Source organism: Danio rerio, chromosome 15 (assembly GCF_052040795.2).
Source record: "Danio rerio strain M-AB ecotype USA chromosome 15, GRCz13ab, whole genome shotgun sequence".
Classification (NCBI taxonomy): Eukaryota; Metazoa; Chordata; class Actinopteri; order Cypriniformes; family Danionidae; genus Danio; species Danio rerio.
Window position 1 is genome coordinate 5,533,037 of NC_141035.1, and position 16,951 is coordinate 5,549,987.

Sequence of the window (16,951 nt, forward strand, 5' to 3'; positions counted from 1 at the left end):
ACGTTCGCTCAGCACAGTGTAGATTCAGAGCCAGATTCAGTGCACTCACACTTCTTAAACGATCTGGTAAACAGGCCTTGGCACGGTTCAGATAGCATAGTGTGAGCAGGCCCTTATAGAAGAACAACAATCTGTGCAGCAATCCACCAATCAGGCCTTTATGGTAGAGTGGCCAGACTGAAGCCACTCCCCGCCTGGAATTTGCCAAAAGGCATCTGAAGTACTCTCAGACCATGAGAAACTAAATTCTCTGGTCTGATGAGACTAAAACTGAACTCTTTGAAGTGAATGCCAGGCAATACGTTTGGAGAAAACCAGGCACCGCTCATCACTAGGCTAATACCCTCCCTACAGTGAAGCATGGTGGTGGCAGCATCATGCTGTGGGGATGTTTTTCAGCAGCAGGAACTGGAAGACTAGTCAGGATAGAGGGAAAGATGAATGCAGCAATGTACAGAGACATCCTGAATGAAAACCTGCTTCAGAGTGCTCTTGACCCCAGACTAGGATGACATTTCATCTATCAGAACAATGACCCAAAGCACACCGCCAAAATATCAATGGAGCGGCTTCACAACAACTCTGTGAATGTCCTTGAGTGGCCCAGCCAGAGCCCAGACCAAAATTCTATTGAACATCTCTGGAGAGATCTGAAAATGGCTGTACAGCACCGCTTCCAATCCAACCTGATAGAGCTTGAGAGGAACTGCAAAGAGGAATGGCCAAAAATTCCAGGTGACAGGTGTGCCAAGCTTGTGGCATCATATTCAAAAAGACTTAAGGCGGTAATTGCTGCCAAAGGTGCATCAACAAAGTATTGAGCAAAAGCTGTGATTTTTCAGTTTTTTTCTTTTTATTAATATTGCACCACTTTCAAAAAATATTTTTTTTACATTGTCATTATGGGATATTGTGTGTAGAATTAAGGAAATAAATGAATTCATTGCATCAATTACTCTTATACTCATCATATTTATTGCAATACCTATGTTTAATATTAAACGATACATCAGGTAATACAATAAACAATTTAAAAAATAATTTTAGTTCATTTATAAATCAAATATTGTCACCTTAATGATTTTAGGTTTATGGTTCAGTTTATGGCACAATGATACAGGGTTTCTTTCCCAGAGATGGGTTGTGGCTGTAAGGGCGTAAAAACTTGCTGGATAAGTTGGCGGTTAATTCCGCTGTGGCGACCCCGGATTAATAAAGGGACTAAGTCGACAAGAAAATGAATGAATGAATGATACAGGGTTTCTGCAGTCTTAAATCTCAAAATCCAAATTTTAGGCCTTAAAAAGTCTTAAACGTACTGAACTATTATGTTGTAGGTCAGTGGTTCTCAAACTGTGGTACGTGTACCACAAGTGGTACGCAGGCTTCCTTCTAGTGGTACGCAGAGGAATGAAATATGTAATGTACATGCTACACACATTTCAAAATTTATCAAAAATGATGTATATAATATGCCATATATGACATATAGCCTATATTTCTGGGGTAATCTGCCACGTTTTTAACTGTGCAGATTTGTGTCTACTATGCTACTGTATTTCAATACTGCTCATTTTGGTGGTACTTGGAGAGACAATTTTTTTCTGAGGTGGTACTTGATGAAAAACATTTGAGAACCACTGTTGTAGGTCTTAAATCTTTTTCCAACAGGTCTTATTTTTCCTTTTTGTATTGCTACCCAATCTGGCCAAAACCCATACAATTACCAACAATCCATCTCAATAAAACTTTATATTTAAAAAGGTCATTTTAACTCTGTTTATCATAATGGTTTAATTATTTTCCCTTCAATAACATTTGGTTAAAATTGCTCCGTGTATTTACTGCTGAGGTTACCGACCTGGACAGATTGTTGTGCATAGATTTAGTTTATATAGTTTTTAAAAGCACGATCACCTCACAGCAAGAGTCAGTTGTCATTTCTGTGTGGAGTTTGCATGTTCTCCCAGTGTTCACGTGGGTTTCCTCCTGTGCTCTGGTTTTCCCCACAAGTCCAAAGACATGTGCTATAGGTGAATTCGGTAAGCTAAAACTGTCCGTAGTGTATGTGTGTGAATGGGTGTTTCCCAGTGATGGGTTGCAGCTGGAAGGGCATCCGCTGCGTAGAACATATGCTGGATAAGTTGGCAGTTCATTCTGCTGTAGCAACCCCAGATTGATAAAGGGACTTGCCAAAGAAAATGAATGAATTATTAAATTGTAATCATTTCTTTAAAAGGGCCGATCAAAATCTTTTTTTTTCATCTAGGCCATTTGAAAAACTCAGCCTTTAGCCCAGTATAAGTCTAAAATTTCATTCATAATGGTCTTAAAAAGGTCTTAAAGTCTTAAATTTAACTCTGTAAAACCTGCAGAAACCCTGTGATAATACTTGCAAGCAAAGAGCACTGTTTAACATGTCCCAATTCCCCATGCAATGCTGGTGGAGGGATAGACGAGAGTATTTAAGAGGAATGAAGAGCTAGCAGAGTGGGAGGGAGAAACAGAACACAGGATAGATATAACATTAAGACTTTTTTTAAAGGAGTAGCTTCAAACTAAACATGAAGAACAAGCATTTCTCTGACGTCCTTCTGAAGACTTAATACGGTATATTTGAATAGGTAATTATGCATTTTCTCTTGTTTCATTAAGCTATGATTTTGTCTTTGAAATGTTGTCTAGTTGTGATTTAATGTATATGGAGGTAGTGAGCAATAACTGATTTTTATTCTTGCCCTTTTTTTGAAGGTCTGCACTGCCCTTTAATACAGCAGAATGGCTGACCAACAAAATAACTCTCTTCTGGTCTCTTTTACTGATTTCCAGTTAATTGGATTCACAGATCTCAAAGGTTACCGTCCGCTGCTCTTTATTCCTTTTTTCATCATCTTAAATTATACATTAATTGCCAATGGCATTTTGATGACTGTCATTGCAAAACATAGGAAATTACATGCCCCCATGTATATTTTAATTGGAATGATTGCCGCTTTGGGGTTTTGCGTGCCAATATACTTTATTCCAAGAATGCTGGTTGGATTTGCGTGGGAAATGAATGCAATTACTCGACATGAATGTCTAATACAGATGTTTTGTTTGCATTTTTCTGGTTGTTTTCAGTCCTCCATCTTACTGGGAATGGCCGTGGATAGATTTTTTGCAATTGTTTATCCTTTGCGCTACAATGATTTTGTAAATTTGACAAACTCTCTCATTTTCTGTGCAGTTCTGAGCATTCGGAATGCTATTAGCATTATTGGCATGGTTGGTCTCGTTGTGCCTCTTACGTTTTGTAGAACAAATTTGATTTACCACAGTTTCTGTGAACATACATCAGTCGTCAACCTAGCTTGTAATGATATCACTAAAAACTACTTAGCTCTTACAGTAGCTTTTGGTATAACATCTGCTGACTGTGTTTTGATATTTTGCTCATATGTCATCATTTTTGTTGTAATATTCTGCTCTCCTTCTGGTGAATCTCGCCACAAAGCCATTCACACATGCACTACACACTTGATTACCATAGTGATAGCCTATATCAGTGTTACCGCTGCTTTTGTTGGGTATAGAGTATCTACAATACCCAGAGATGTTCGTATTGTAACTAGCACATTGTATCATCTCGTTCCTGCAATATGTAACCCAATTATTTATGGTCTCAGAACCACAGAAATAAGAACACAAATTGTGAAAAGCTTCAAATGTAATAAAATTACTTCATATTGATTGACAAATGCACTGCGTATGAAAAAAAAACACAAAGTTGAAGTCAGAATTATTAGCCCCCCTTTGCATTTTTTTCTTTTATATTTACGAAATGATGTTTACCAGAGCAAGGAAATTTTCACAGTATATCTGATAATGTTTTTTCTTATGGAAAAACTCTGTTTTATTTTGGCTAGAATGAAAGCAGTTATAAAATTTAACACCCTTTTTTTATTTTTATTTTTTTTATTGTATGCCCATATTCACAAAACATTAACATCAAAATGTTGTAGCATAAAGAGAATGTACAGTCTTGAGAGTGAAAGTAAAAGAGAAATTAATGTAAAAAATAAAAAAATAAAATATATAGGTGAAAAATAACTAAAAGTACAATTCCATCATCTTAGAGTAGGTTATAACAAAAAAATGTAAATGAATGTCAAGGATGTTGTGTTAATTTAAGAGAGCTCTTTTATGTACTCCCAAAGGGGAGACCAAATTGACCAAAATCTATCAGATTTTTTATGTTTGTCATAGGTAAGTTTTTCTAATGGTAGCCATGTAGCAATCTGTGATATCCACATTTTAAAAGATGGAGCTTGTGATGCAGACCAGAGTAGCAAAATACATTTTTTAGCTAAATATACCAATACAATAAATAACTGGAATGCATCTTTTTCAAACAGATTATTTGCATTAAGATTCAATAAGTACAAAGCTGGGGTCATGTCAAAATTTAGCTTAAGAATATTTTCCAGTACTTTATGTATTTTCTTCCAACACCCTTTTAAGGACAAAATTATTAGCCCCTTTAAGCTATTTTTTTTTTCGATAGTCTACAGCAGTGGTCACCAACCTTTTTTTTTCACCGCGGACCGGTCAACGATTGTCAATTTTACAACGGACTGGTGTGGGCCTTGTGTGGGTGGGGGGCCAAACATTTCAACTGACGAACATGTTAACAATAATATAACCGTATAGCCGAATTTAATGTATGCATTTGCATGTTACAGTCCTAATGAGTATGATTATGTAAAACTCCATATAGAAACATACTGCAATGATTTCGGGGACTTACTTAGCGATGCAGGCACACATATATGCACAATCCTTAAATGCTTTGCTGATTTGGACTCTATAATACCTGTTTTATAGCTTTAAACTATCAACAACCACCAATGAGCTATATTCTATCGTTCTTACCGCTCAGTGGTGGATTTTGGCATAGTCCATTTCACGTGAAATGGCGGGGGTGAGTCGAAGAAACCAAGTCACGGGGGGAATATTTTCTACAGAAATAATTTATGATTTCTTATGTGGCCCGGTACCAATTGTTCCACGGACCGGTACCGGTCCGCGGCCCAGTGGTTGGGGACCACTGGTCTACAGAACAAACCATCATTATACAATAACTTGCCTAATTATTCTAACCTGCCTAGTTAACCTAATTAACCTAGTTAAGCCTTTAAATGTCACTTTAAGCTGTATAGAAGTGTCTTGAAAAATATCTAGTCAAATATTATTCACTGTCATCATGGCAAAGATAAAAAAAATCAGTTATTAGAAATGAGTTATTAAAACTATTATGTTTAGAAATGTGTTCTCTCCGTTAAACAGAAATTGGGCGGGGGACAACATTTCAGGGGGGCTAATAATTCTGAATTCAACTGTAAATATATATATATATATATATATATATATATATATATATATATATATATATATATATATATATATATATATATATATATATATATATATATATATATATGTTGCATAAGATGATCAAATAAACTTGTCCAATGTTTTGTTTCTAGTTTGTTGTTCACCACATGTGCCTGAATCCATGTCAAGACTGAGATTTCTGGTGTAATAATCTGGTAAATTACTTGGTTAAGAAAGTACCTATTTTCCAATGAACTCTGTTCATACATAGTGTACTGTAGTTAATTTCCACCAAACTGAACATAAAATGAAGACAATGCATAAATCAAAGTATTTTAGACAACACTGAATAATTGCAGGCATGTCTACATATATGCTTAAATCATTGGCAAAAGAAGAAAATAACTTCAATTGACCCTGCCCTCCTTAGTTACTGTTGCTTTGCCTGTCAGGCTTTCGTGCCTGGCACGTCTATACGCTTATTTCACGCGGCCGCCATTTTAAAGAACCAAAGCGAGGCTGCAGTGGGAAGAAACCCAGAAGTATAGGACCAGCACTGTAACATTGCAGTAACATGCTGTGGACTACAAACCTCCAGATGCTGCCGAGATTTAAAAATGCAGAAATGGTGGAAACATCACTTTATATAATTCAGGAAGTTTAATTAAAACATATGAAATACAATATAAATAGCTTAAATAAGGTATTAGATTCAAATAATCCAAAATTAAAAAAAGTGTAAACACGTGACATTAACTTATAACTACAATGTAAATGTGTAAAATAAGATATTAACGAGTAGGCACAAAAGCGCAAGGATTTAGATACAAATTTAAAAAAAAAGATGATCTTACAATGACCTACAGTAGTGTTTTTGGTACTGCCTTAACTTAAAAACTACACCATCATCCCAATCTCACATAACCTGCTACAGCTTTACTCCTGCTGTGTTTCCGAGCCCAGCGCCTACCATACCCTCGCCTCGACTCCCGCAGGAGTCTAAAGCCTGGTTTATATCTCTGCGTCAAGTGATTAGCGTCACCCACGGCGCGTGCAATGCGCGTAACCATGAATATATACTTCTGAGAGCTGTGTGTGTTGCTCTGCAATAACACTTTAGAAACGCTAGCTGGCATTAGGTGTTTTTTGTTTCTCTGTGTCGAGTTTTTTCGCTGGTGTTTTTTTCATTTTGAGGCTGAAATCGGAGGGTATGCAACAACTTTAATTGTAAGGTTAACACAAAACAACAGTCTCCATCCAGCGCTCCTCCACGGGACTTCTAAACACTCGCTGTATTAGGCTTGCATGGCTCTCACCTCCGCCCACACTCGTCAGCGATACCAAGCCAACTAATCACAGAGCTTGCGCTACACATCATTGCGATGTGGGAATACGCCCCCTTTTGGCAGTTGCACAGAATTTTCAGTATTGTCTTCCACCATAGTAGAGAGGTTAATTTTTATATATATATATATATATATATATATATATATATATATATATATATATATATATATATATATATATATATACACACACACACACGTATATATATATATACTAGGGATGTAACGGTATTGTAAATACCGTCATACCGCAATATTAATTTTTTTCGATATTACCGAAGTCGCATGACTCGGTAAAACTATAGGTCTTCTGAGAAAATTTGCTCAGGCGAATGAAGCGAACGGGAGGTAGCGAAAACTACAATTCCCATCAGCCCATGCTTGACCATCATCCCTTGGGGTCTGTTGTCGCTACAGATCCAGTAATGCGGAAATGGAGTGTGCTGCTAGAAGCGGGGATGAAAAAGTGCTGGAAAACTCTAAAGCGGGTGTTGTCGCCGCGCGCGTACTGAATAGCGGTGTTGTCGCGCGCGTACTGAATAGCGGTGTTGTCAGCACACTGTTCAGATTGATGCAGACATGAGACCTCTATCTTACTCATGGCTTGTCCTCTCAAGTGGGGGAAAGACAATGCACAACGTTACCCACTGCTGTCAACCTGGGCCAAGTCATATCTCTCTTGTCCCAGAAACCTCAGTCCCAAATGAGAGGGTTTTTTTTTCTGTTGCAGGGGACATTGTAAATGCCCAGAGATACCAGCTTTTACCAATTATATTTATATGATAATTTTCCTTTAAATCCATCTCTATCTAAGTGAGTGAGTGATTAAATGTTGAATGTGATGAGTTTTCAACAATACTAAATTGAAACTTTATTTTTTTTACATGGTTTAATATTTTTTTGTTATTAAAATTGAAGTTCCTGTTTCAAAGCTTACAGATAGATGGCTAATTTGTATGTCATTGACACTTTTGGCACTTTTTTGGAGTATTTTCATAAGCTTTGTTTTTCCTGTAAATGATTCAATAAAAACCGTACCGTGACATTCATACCAAGGTATTACCGTACCGTGAAATTCTGATACCGTTACATCCCTAATATATACACACACATATACACACACACACACACACACACACACACACATATATATATACTGTATGTATATATATATACTATATATATAAAATGTAGCGAGTACCAAATCAGCTCGGATCGGTCACAGCTGGAGCTCATCAGAGGCGACACATATAAGCCAGCCCCGCACACAAGGAAGACGACATTCATTTCAAAACCTTCTTGACTGCTTTTGAGGTTGTTTTCAGAGCGAGCAATCTTAAGTCTTTTCCCTGTGTAGCCCTAACACTTCACCAAAGACTTCTTCAATGTTTACACTCAGCCCTGTTTCAAGACAACAGCACCCTCCACTGGATGGAGGCAGAAGTGTCAGTGATTGAACTCTACAAGGCCTTATAATAATAATTGTTTTAAAAAAAGTGATATTCATAATAAAAAATGCATACAGAATTATAAATTAGATGGCAAATATTATACTGACTTTCCATCCTCTGTATTTCCTTAAAACACTGGAGTAGGCCAGACATATGGGTCCTGTTTACACCTGGTTACTTCATTTGTTGTCTTTGCTCAGATACATAGACGTGTCTCCACTAAATGGATATGATTCTGATCTTTAAATCCTGCACTTAATGTAAATTTAATTAGGTGACACCAACAAAATCATCAGTTACAATGTGTTTTATTTAAGTGATATACTGTAGAAACGTAAGCTTTATATCTTATTCGGCATATGAATGATTTTATGTGTAGGCTGCAGGAGGTTTGTGCTTCAGTCGTGTCAATATCATCTTAAGGTGGGTTCTGCCATTACTTTTTTTATTAGGCTAAAAGAAACATACATTTTTATTGTACAGATACATGCAGGGCATCGTTCAAATCCATAAAGATTTTAATTTCTGTATAACTGCTCGCCCAAAAATTAAACACTCGCCTTTCTAAATGAACAAAATGGTATATTTTTTAGGTCAAAAATAGAATGAAACAAAAAAACACAAATAAAATAATAGAAACAAATATTCCTAACACTCTGTGGTGTTGCTTTGAGTGTTGCATTGGTGCTGTTATATCAGACTCATAGCTCATTGCACACCCTTACGCCCCATTTACACGGTGCATCAACGTCAACGCTTCCCATTCACTTTGAATGGGTGACGTCAGGCGTTGCCGAACTGCATTGTGGATTCATCAGCGCCGCTTCAGAGGCGTTGCTTGCTGGAGAAGTTGGGACTAGCTCAACTTTAAAGGGTCACGAAACACCAAAACACATTTTTTGAGCTGTTGACAGTCGTATATGTGTCCCACACTGCTAAAAACACTATTAGGACACCTATATTTCACTAAAAATGTAAATTGGTTGTTTTTGCGTTATTTCAAGCAAATTCGTACTTCCGGTTTGAAACGAATTTTTGAAGCTGCGTCACGGCCATGACATAATAGCGTGTATTCCAGCATGCAGACTGGACATCTGAGACAGAGTGAGTCTTATTACGTCTTACAGTGTGTTGCATTAATGCATGAGTTAGGCTTTGTTCAAACCAATCAGCGCGCTCTATTGTGCAACTTCATTAATATTCATTACTGTCACAGTGCTTAGACGACAGACACACCACGTTGTGTTGGCAAAACAAGCGTGAAGTGTTGCTTTTATAGTTTGCTACAGTTAAGTTTCGTTTTCATTTTCTCTCTGTGAGAGCTCAGACTCACGTGTGGATTACAGTGTACGCGACGCTCGACAACAATAACTTACGTGTCTAAGGAGGATTATTGTTTACCTGAGAGCTGTTCTCATCTGCAAACGCTGAGATCCGGATTCGCTTGTAGTCTTCTCTTAATAAAGACGCGGCTCTAGGTGCTGGTGATTGTCCTGTCTCTACAGATTTGGTAAGTGAGCGTCCAGTGCTCTTTGTTTATTCAGTTTGTTCGTATCGAACAAACTATTGCACCGAGTGTAAACATGTTAGCACCACAACCAAACTTTAACCTCGTGTAGGGTTTTTACCGCATTTTGTGACCGGAATAACACACACTCACGCACACGCTCTGACGCTACCTGCCGTGTGCATCTAAGTTACCGGGAAATGCTGAGTTTTTTTTCTCTCATTCGCCGTGCGGTATCAAACATTGCATGAAAAATACACGCTTAGAGCAGTTCCTCGAATCAAATATCTTGTTTGTCGCGAGGGGCATGAATGAATTAATAATTTGGCAAATAATTCGACTACACATGTCCATGTAGGTTAAACACCATCACTTTCTCCTGTGTGTTTGTGTGTGTATTTTGACTCTAAAACTTGCGCGTGCCCAAATAGACACTCCCACACCATCCCACTTTTCTTCCTCCGACACTCCCCACTAAACAGAGCTGGACACGCCCACTTTTCTGACTTTTTCCAAAGTAGAGGTGTGAAAACACCCTGCTGAAACGAGCGGGTTTCATGGCCCTTTAAGCGCCGACGGAAGCGTCAGTCAATCAGATCGCTGTATGCAAATACACCAGCTAGACAGTGGCCTATTGCTGACTGAATTTCATTGGCTGACGCTTCTATGACGATCGTTTCAGCCCCAACTTCAGGCACGCCTTCAGTCAAGCGTTGACGCTGAAGCCCCGTGTGAATGGGGCGTTACAATAAAGCCAGGGTTCACTTGAAGGCACAGGATCTCAGGATTATCAAAACACGTATATTTATTGACAACACTTACGAAGAGAAACACAGGAAGAACATGGAGTGAAGACAGATGTCAACGTAGATAGAATAACGGACACAGAACTATAAATACAGAGTGAATGATGAACTGATTTAACACGGGATAAACACAGGTGGAACAGATGAACATTAACTAGTGGCGGGAACTGGTACAAAGGAGCACATGGTGAAGGTCACATGATGAAAACAAACACACGAGGAAGACAGGTTGTGACACATCGTGGTGGGTGTGCATATGTGGTTATAAGAGTTCACTCTAAGCAGATAATCAATAAAGTGTAATCGGCATGCTGTCCCGAGTGAAAGCCTTAAACTTGTAATATCCTCGAGCCCGGGGCTCCCTCCCATTAGAAGGGCGAGAGGGGAGTTTGAGCTCAGGTAGGTCTCGAGAACTTCCCTGCTTGTCACCGTATGAGAAGTGTAAACTAAGGTTGTCTTGGGTGATAATTTGGTTCAGTCGATTGCTATGGTGTATGTTTTTGGACAGTGTGAGGAAACCCGGGGGAAACCCACGTGAACACGGGGAGAAAATAGATACTCAACACAGAAACGCCAACCAGCCCGATAGGAGGTTGGACCAGCGGTGTTCTTGCTGTGAGGCGACAGTGCTAGACACTGGGCCATAGTGTCGCCCTATCTGAAAAAAAGGGTGAGTAGTAGGAGTGGAAAGGGGGGGGAAACGTGATCCTCTCGAAATTAGTTCATAAAGAAACTATACTTAAAAAAAAACAGATCCATTTAGACCTGTCCTGTTTAGCCTTTGTCTCCTAGACCACATTTTCTAAAGTGCATCTCAAATGCATTTACATCTGTCCTTTTCATGATTGGCTAGCCATCTGACCTGAGAAAAATGCATGAAGTTACCAAATGTAAACAGACCCGTGGAAAACCATCCTATGTACAATTAAACAGCCAACACAATTACATGCAATTTTGTTACTATTAAATGTTTAACACACTTACAGCCAAACATCTGTCAGGAGCCAGATAAGTAAGTACATGTTTGAGTTTAAATGAGCAATGTAATAACATTTTGTCAAGTTCCAGTGTGAGCAGCAGTAGCTTTTGTTTATCTACATGTTTGTCCAACACAATCTCACAGCAATTTGTAACTTTTTGATTTACTGGCTAAAGCTGCGGTCACACTGGGCTTTTCCTCCCATAGACTTTCATTCATATCCACGCAAATGCATCAGACCGGAAAAGCAGGGTCATGCGTCAAGTTTCGCAGGTTGCTGCCGTGCAAAATTCAAGCTTGGGGAACTCAGACCTGCAAAATCGCATCACTTTGACTGCGTGAGACCAATCGAGGGTCAAAACATGACATCTCTAGACAGAAATTTAAAACATGGAGCAATCGCTTGCTTTTTTAAATGTCTAATAAACTTGTTTCAAGAGTTCACACTTAGATACTGTTTGAAAACTTGTTAGCAAGTTAGCAGGTTTGGCATGCTGTCCCGGGAGAGAACCCTGAGCTCGGAGATAGTTGAGCCCAGGGCTCCTGCCAGGGCCATAAAGCATGTGAGGGGAGTACGAGGTCAGGTGTTCGAGAGCTCCCCTCGGCAAAAGAGGAAAGGAGGAGAAGGGGTGGATGGGGGGTTTCTTCGGGAAACGAAGATAAGGGAGTAGATCTTAGCTAGGTTATTTATAGTGAGTTTGGATCAATCCGATTGGCTAGCCAATGAGTGTAGATGAGTGGCCAGCTGCAGACAATCATATCACGTGCTCCTCTCGAAATTAGTTTGTGAAACTTCATTTAATCCTGCCCCTTTTCGCAGCGCCGTAAAACAGAATTTCGCATTATCAAACTCTAGTGTGACCGCAGCTTGATTCGTATAAATTTGTACGATCTAATTCGTACAATTTAGTACAATTTGCTCATCACCCAATGACGGTTGGGTTTAGGGGTGGGGTTGGGTGCCACGCCGCCTTTTTAAAATCATATATTTTCGTATGACTTAACTCATACGAATTCGTACAAATTAGCCCCCAAACTGACAAAATGTAAAATACTTACGTTTCCTCATGAGATCAGGCTGGTTTGTCACTCACATCAAGTTACAAGTCTTCCAGAGTTGCTTTAGATGGGTAAAAGTCCCATATAAAAGAACTTTCCAGAAGATCTAATTCAGATCCAAGACTGTGTCAAGAAGTAAGCAAAGCTTTTCAACCTAGGGCTGAATGATAAATCACCTTTTATAGTCATGCGCATTTGTCTATAAAGCTGGCTCTGTAATTAGCTGTGAATATCCAGCACATATATTCAGATGGAGCACTGTTTACTGCAGATACATAGTTCTCTGCCAAGCTACACAATCACATGTAAACATCATGCGATATTGAAATCACAAAAAATGTTTATGTAGCTTCTTAGTGAACTATGTACTTTTGTAGCTACTACAACGTACTCAAATTTGTCCTAATATTCACAATTACTGTTTAATTTCATTTAATTTAATAAAAACTGTCCATTAATTAAAAGTTGGCAGCCCTTAAAAAGCACTACATAGCCTAAATGATGTAGTATTAGAAATACATAAACACATGCACCTGATTATGTCCAACAAGCACCTGAAAGTCTTCAACCCATCAAGATTCGGTCTATAAAATGCAGTTGAATTCTAACTCTTTGACTCAGAGTCCTTCAACACACTCTTCTGATGTATTGAATGTGACAGAGCAGGCCTCAGCTCGCTCTGGTGGGGAAAACTGGGTTCGGGGATCACAAAAAATGGCGTACTCGATAGCACTCTAGTGCACAGTGTTTTATTTAAAGTGCAGGCAGGTGAAACAGTCCAATATATATATATATATTCTTAGACCTGCTTTCTTTATGTTTTCCAGTGTGTGTGTGTGTATATATATATATATATATATATATATATATATATATATATATATATATATATATATATATATATATATACACATAAATACATATATATACACATATACACACACACACACACACACACACACACACACAGGTTCCAAATACCAAAAATCCAAAATAACAAAGTAATAACAAAACAGAAAAATAAAGATGAAAATAGATATACAAACTAAAATAAGTATCCACAATATACATAGGGGGGAGTGGGGGGTGGGGGGTTTGCTCGAGCTACCACTGTAACACTCTAATCGGCAACAATGTTTAGTCTGCCAAGTCTGTGCTGGATCTTGAAGACGAAAGGCTGCAGTGACAGGTACCATCGCATGACTCTTGCATTACTGTCCTTCATTGAATGAATCCAGGTCAATGCTCGGTGGTCAGTTTCCAAATCAAACTCTCTTCCAATGAGGTAATACCTTAGGCTCTCCAAGGCCCACTTGATGGCAAGGCCCTCCTTTTCCACTGCCGAATAGCGGGTCTCCCTTGGAAGAAGCTTGCGGCTAAGGTAGACAATGGGTTTTTCTTCCCCGTTATGTCCCTGGACCAGGACTGCCCCAAGTCCTATGGCAGAGGCATCTACCTGGACCAGGAAATGCTTTTCAAAGTCAGGGCTTTACAGGACAGGGCTGGAGCACACCTTCTCCTTCAGTCCTTGGAAGGATGCTTCACATTCCGCATTCCAAGGTGGTGGGTTAGGTACCTTCTTCCCTAGGAGGTCAGTCAACAGGGCAGCGAGTGATGCAAAGTCAGGTACAAGCCGTCTGTACCACCCCACAAATCCAAGAAATGACCTCACTTCTTTTTTTGTCCTGGGTCTTAGACTCTGGCGAATGGCTTCGAGTTTGTCCACTTGTAGTCTGAGCTGCCCATTGCCTAGGCGATACCCCAGGTAGTCCGTTTCTTGCTTAGCCCATTCACATTTGGCCACATTTAATGTTAGACCTGCTTTTTTTATGTTTTCCAGTGTCTGAGTCAGGTTTATTAGATGTTCTTCCCAGGAACTGGTGTGTATTACGACGTCATCAAGGTATGCTGCCGCCCAGCCTTCACATCCTTGTAGGACTTGGTCCATCAACCGCTGGAAGGTCGCTGGAGCTCCATGAAGTTCAAAGGGAAGTACGGTAAAGTTATATAGTCCCATTGGTCTGCGGAACGCAGTGTATGGTCTTGATGCCAGCTCGAGAGGTCCTTGCCAGTAGCCTTTGCACAGATCAAGGGTTGTGATATACTTGGCTTTTCCAATCTTCTCCAATAGTTCATCTATCCGTGGCATCGGGTATGCATCAAACTTGGATTGGGAGTCCAGCTTACGAAAGTCAATGCAGATTCGGAGGGTCCCATCCTTTTTTTGGGACAATCACTACTGGACTGCTCCACTCACTTGCTAAAGGTTCAATAACTCCCAAGTCCTTCATAAGCTGGATCTCCTTCTTTAATGGATCCACCAGTCTCTCTAGGACTCTGTACGGCTTCTGCCTTGGAATAGTGTTGTTGAGGAGGACTGTGTGCCAGACAGGGCAGCAGAGAAAGCAATGGAGGGAGAGGTGGCCACACTTAAAACGCTTGTTGAGGACCATGTGCAACAGCTGTAGGAACTGGGGGACAGGCTAGAAAGGAACAGTGGGGCTGAAGTCCAAGCGTTTTTTTTTTTTTTTTTTTTTTTTCATGATGGACAATCTGCTCGTTATTGACCTAAGTAACCTGGAAAGTGACTTTTCCCTATTGAAGGCAGAGGGAGTTAGGCGGGCTGTGTGGACAGAGGACTGTGTGCCAGACAAAGATGCCTTCAACTTTAGGGGATAACACCACGCTTAAAAGGATGAGATATGAGAAAATGAGAAACAGCTTGACAGCTTCTTGAAGTCGTTTTGGCTCGAGAAGACTGATCCTGATGACAGAATGACACTGAGAAAGCAGGCATTTTTTTAACTTCATGATGGACGATCTGCTCGTTATTGACCTAAGTAACCTGGAAAGTGACTTTTCCCTATTGAAGGCGGAAGGAGTTAGGCGGGCTGTGTGGATAGAGGACTGTGTACCAGACAGAGATGCCTTCAACTTTAGGGGATAACACCACGCTTAAAAGGATGAGATATGAGAAAATGAGAAACAGCTTGACAGCTTCTTGAAGTCGTTTTGGCTCGAAAAGACTGATCCTAATGACAGAATGACACTGAGAAAGCAGGCATTTTTTTAACTTCATGATGGACGATCTGCTCGTTATTGACCTAAGTAACCTGGAAAGTGACTTTTCCCTATTGAAGGCAGAGGGAGTTAGGCGGGCTGTGTGGACAGAGGACTGTGTGCCAGACAGAGATGCCTTCAACTTTAGGGGATAACACCACGCTTAAAAGGATGAGATATGAGAAAATGAGAAACAGCTTGACAGCTTCTTGAAGTCGTTTTGGCTCGAGAAGACTGATCCTGATGACAGAATGACACTGTGACAGAGCAGGCCTCAGCTCGCTCTGGTGGGGAAAACTGAGTTTAGGGACCACAAAAAAATTATGGCGTACTTGATAGCACTCCAGTGCACAGTGTTTAATTTACAGTGCTGGCAGGTGAAACAGTCCACAGTGAAGAATATATATATATATACACACAAAAGTGTCCAAATACCAAAAATCCAAAGTAATAAAACAACAAAATAAAGATGAAAATATAGATATACAAACTATACAATATACACAATATACATTGGGGGGGGGGTTTCTCGAGGTACCACTGTAGCGCTCTCACAGACTTGGTTATGCTACTGGTCTTGGGGTTTGGCCGCTGCTTATATAGGCCAAACTCCCGCCTGTTTTTGGGTCCTACCACTTTAGGTAAGTATTAAGTACAAGTACTTCCACTTTCAAATGTAAACACTTAATACATAATTTGTCATATAAATAACACTCATAAATATTCTCCAAAACACTTAAACACTTAATCTCTATATTTAATTGTCTCAAACACTTTGATATTAAACACATATTTTCCCCCTATCAGACGCACTACAATGGTATCACGCCACGTTGTGTTGCCGCGTCCGGCAAAAACGTCATATGCTGTGTGTGTGTGCACGCGCATGTATTTCTTTGAGCTGTGTGCTGCTCACTCAACAGGGACAAGCTCCACTTTGTCACATTGAAGTAGGCTAATTTGCAGCGCTTTCTTCTGTCATCTATAAGTTGGACCACACGCAAGTATCAGCTTTTCTTAAATCATTAAATAGTGCTTGTAAACCGTAAGCAGTCTAAATATATTTCAGTAAAGTTTTATTACCAAAATGAACCCAGCACAGTTTGACATAATATTAAATTATAAATATCATCCTCCAGCAGGGCATCTCAAAAGTGGAAAAAATGTAATTCGACGGCGTGCGCACCAGTATGTTGTCCAGGGTAAGACTCTGTTCAGTTCATTGTTCATGTTCTTCATTACTGTGCTTAAACATATTGGGCCTGGGGACATTTGCTGGTACACTTCAGTCCTACCTTCTGTAGGGTATTGTGCACGTCTTTTTGTGTGTTTGTAATAGATGGAGTGCTGTATTATGTCCGTCATTA

The 16,951-nt window shown here is 39.6% G+C and overlaps 4 protein-coding genes across 5 annotated transcripts in view; 1 reads left to right on the forward strand and 3 right to left on the reverse strand.

Moving 5' to 3' along the window:
* The window catches only part of brwd1 (bromodomain and WD repeat domain containing 1), a 1,114,631-nt gene that overhangs the window by 567,997 nt on the left and 529,683 nt on the right, over positions 1-16,951 (reverse strand). The gene's annotated exons all lie outside the window — the stretch shown is intronic.
* Positions 1-16,951, reverse strand: part of phkg1a (phosphorylase kinase, gamma 1a (muscle)) — an 831,529-nt gene that overhangs the window by 435,366 nt on the left and 379,212 nt on the right. The gene's annotated exons all lie outside the window — the stretch shown is intronic.
* arrb1 (arrestin, beta 1) overlaps positions 1-16,951 on the reverse strand; it is a 348,576-nt gene that overhangs the window by 219,962 nt on the left and 111,663 nt on the right. The window lies entirely within an intron of this gene.
* or55c1 (odorant receptor family 55, subfamily C, member 1) lies at positions 858-4,455 on the forward strand. Of its 2 annotated transcripts, none has more exons than XM_087283654.1 (2): positions 858-1,183; positions 2,152-4,455. In XM_087283654.1, exon 2 carries the CDS (start codon positions 2,779-2,781, stop codon positions 3,730-3,732), a length of 954 nt encoding a protein of 317 aa, XP_087139780.1. In that variant the 5' UTR covers positions 858-1,183; positions 2,152-2,778; the 3' UTR covers positions 3,733-4,455. The 2 variants fall into 2 exon arrangements, with proteins under 2 accessions (XP_087139780.1, XP_087139781.1); XM_087283655.1 differs by lacking the exon at positions 858-1,183 and having other exon boundaries at positions 2,493-2,624; positions 2,752-4,455.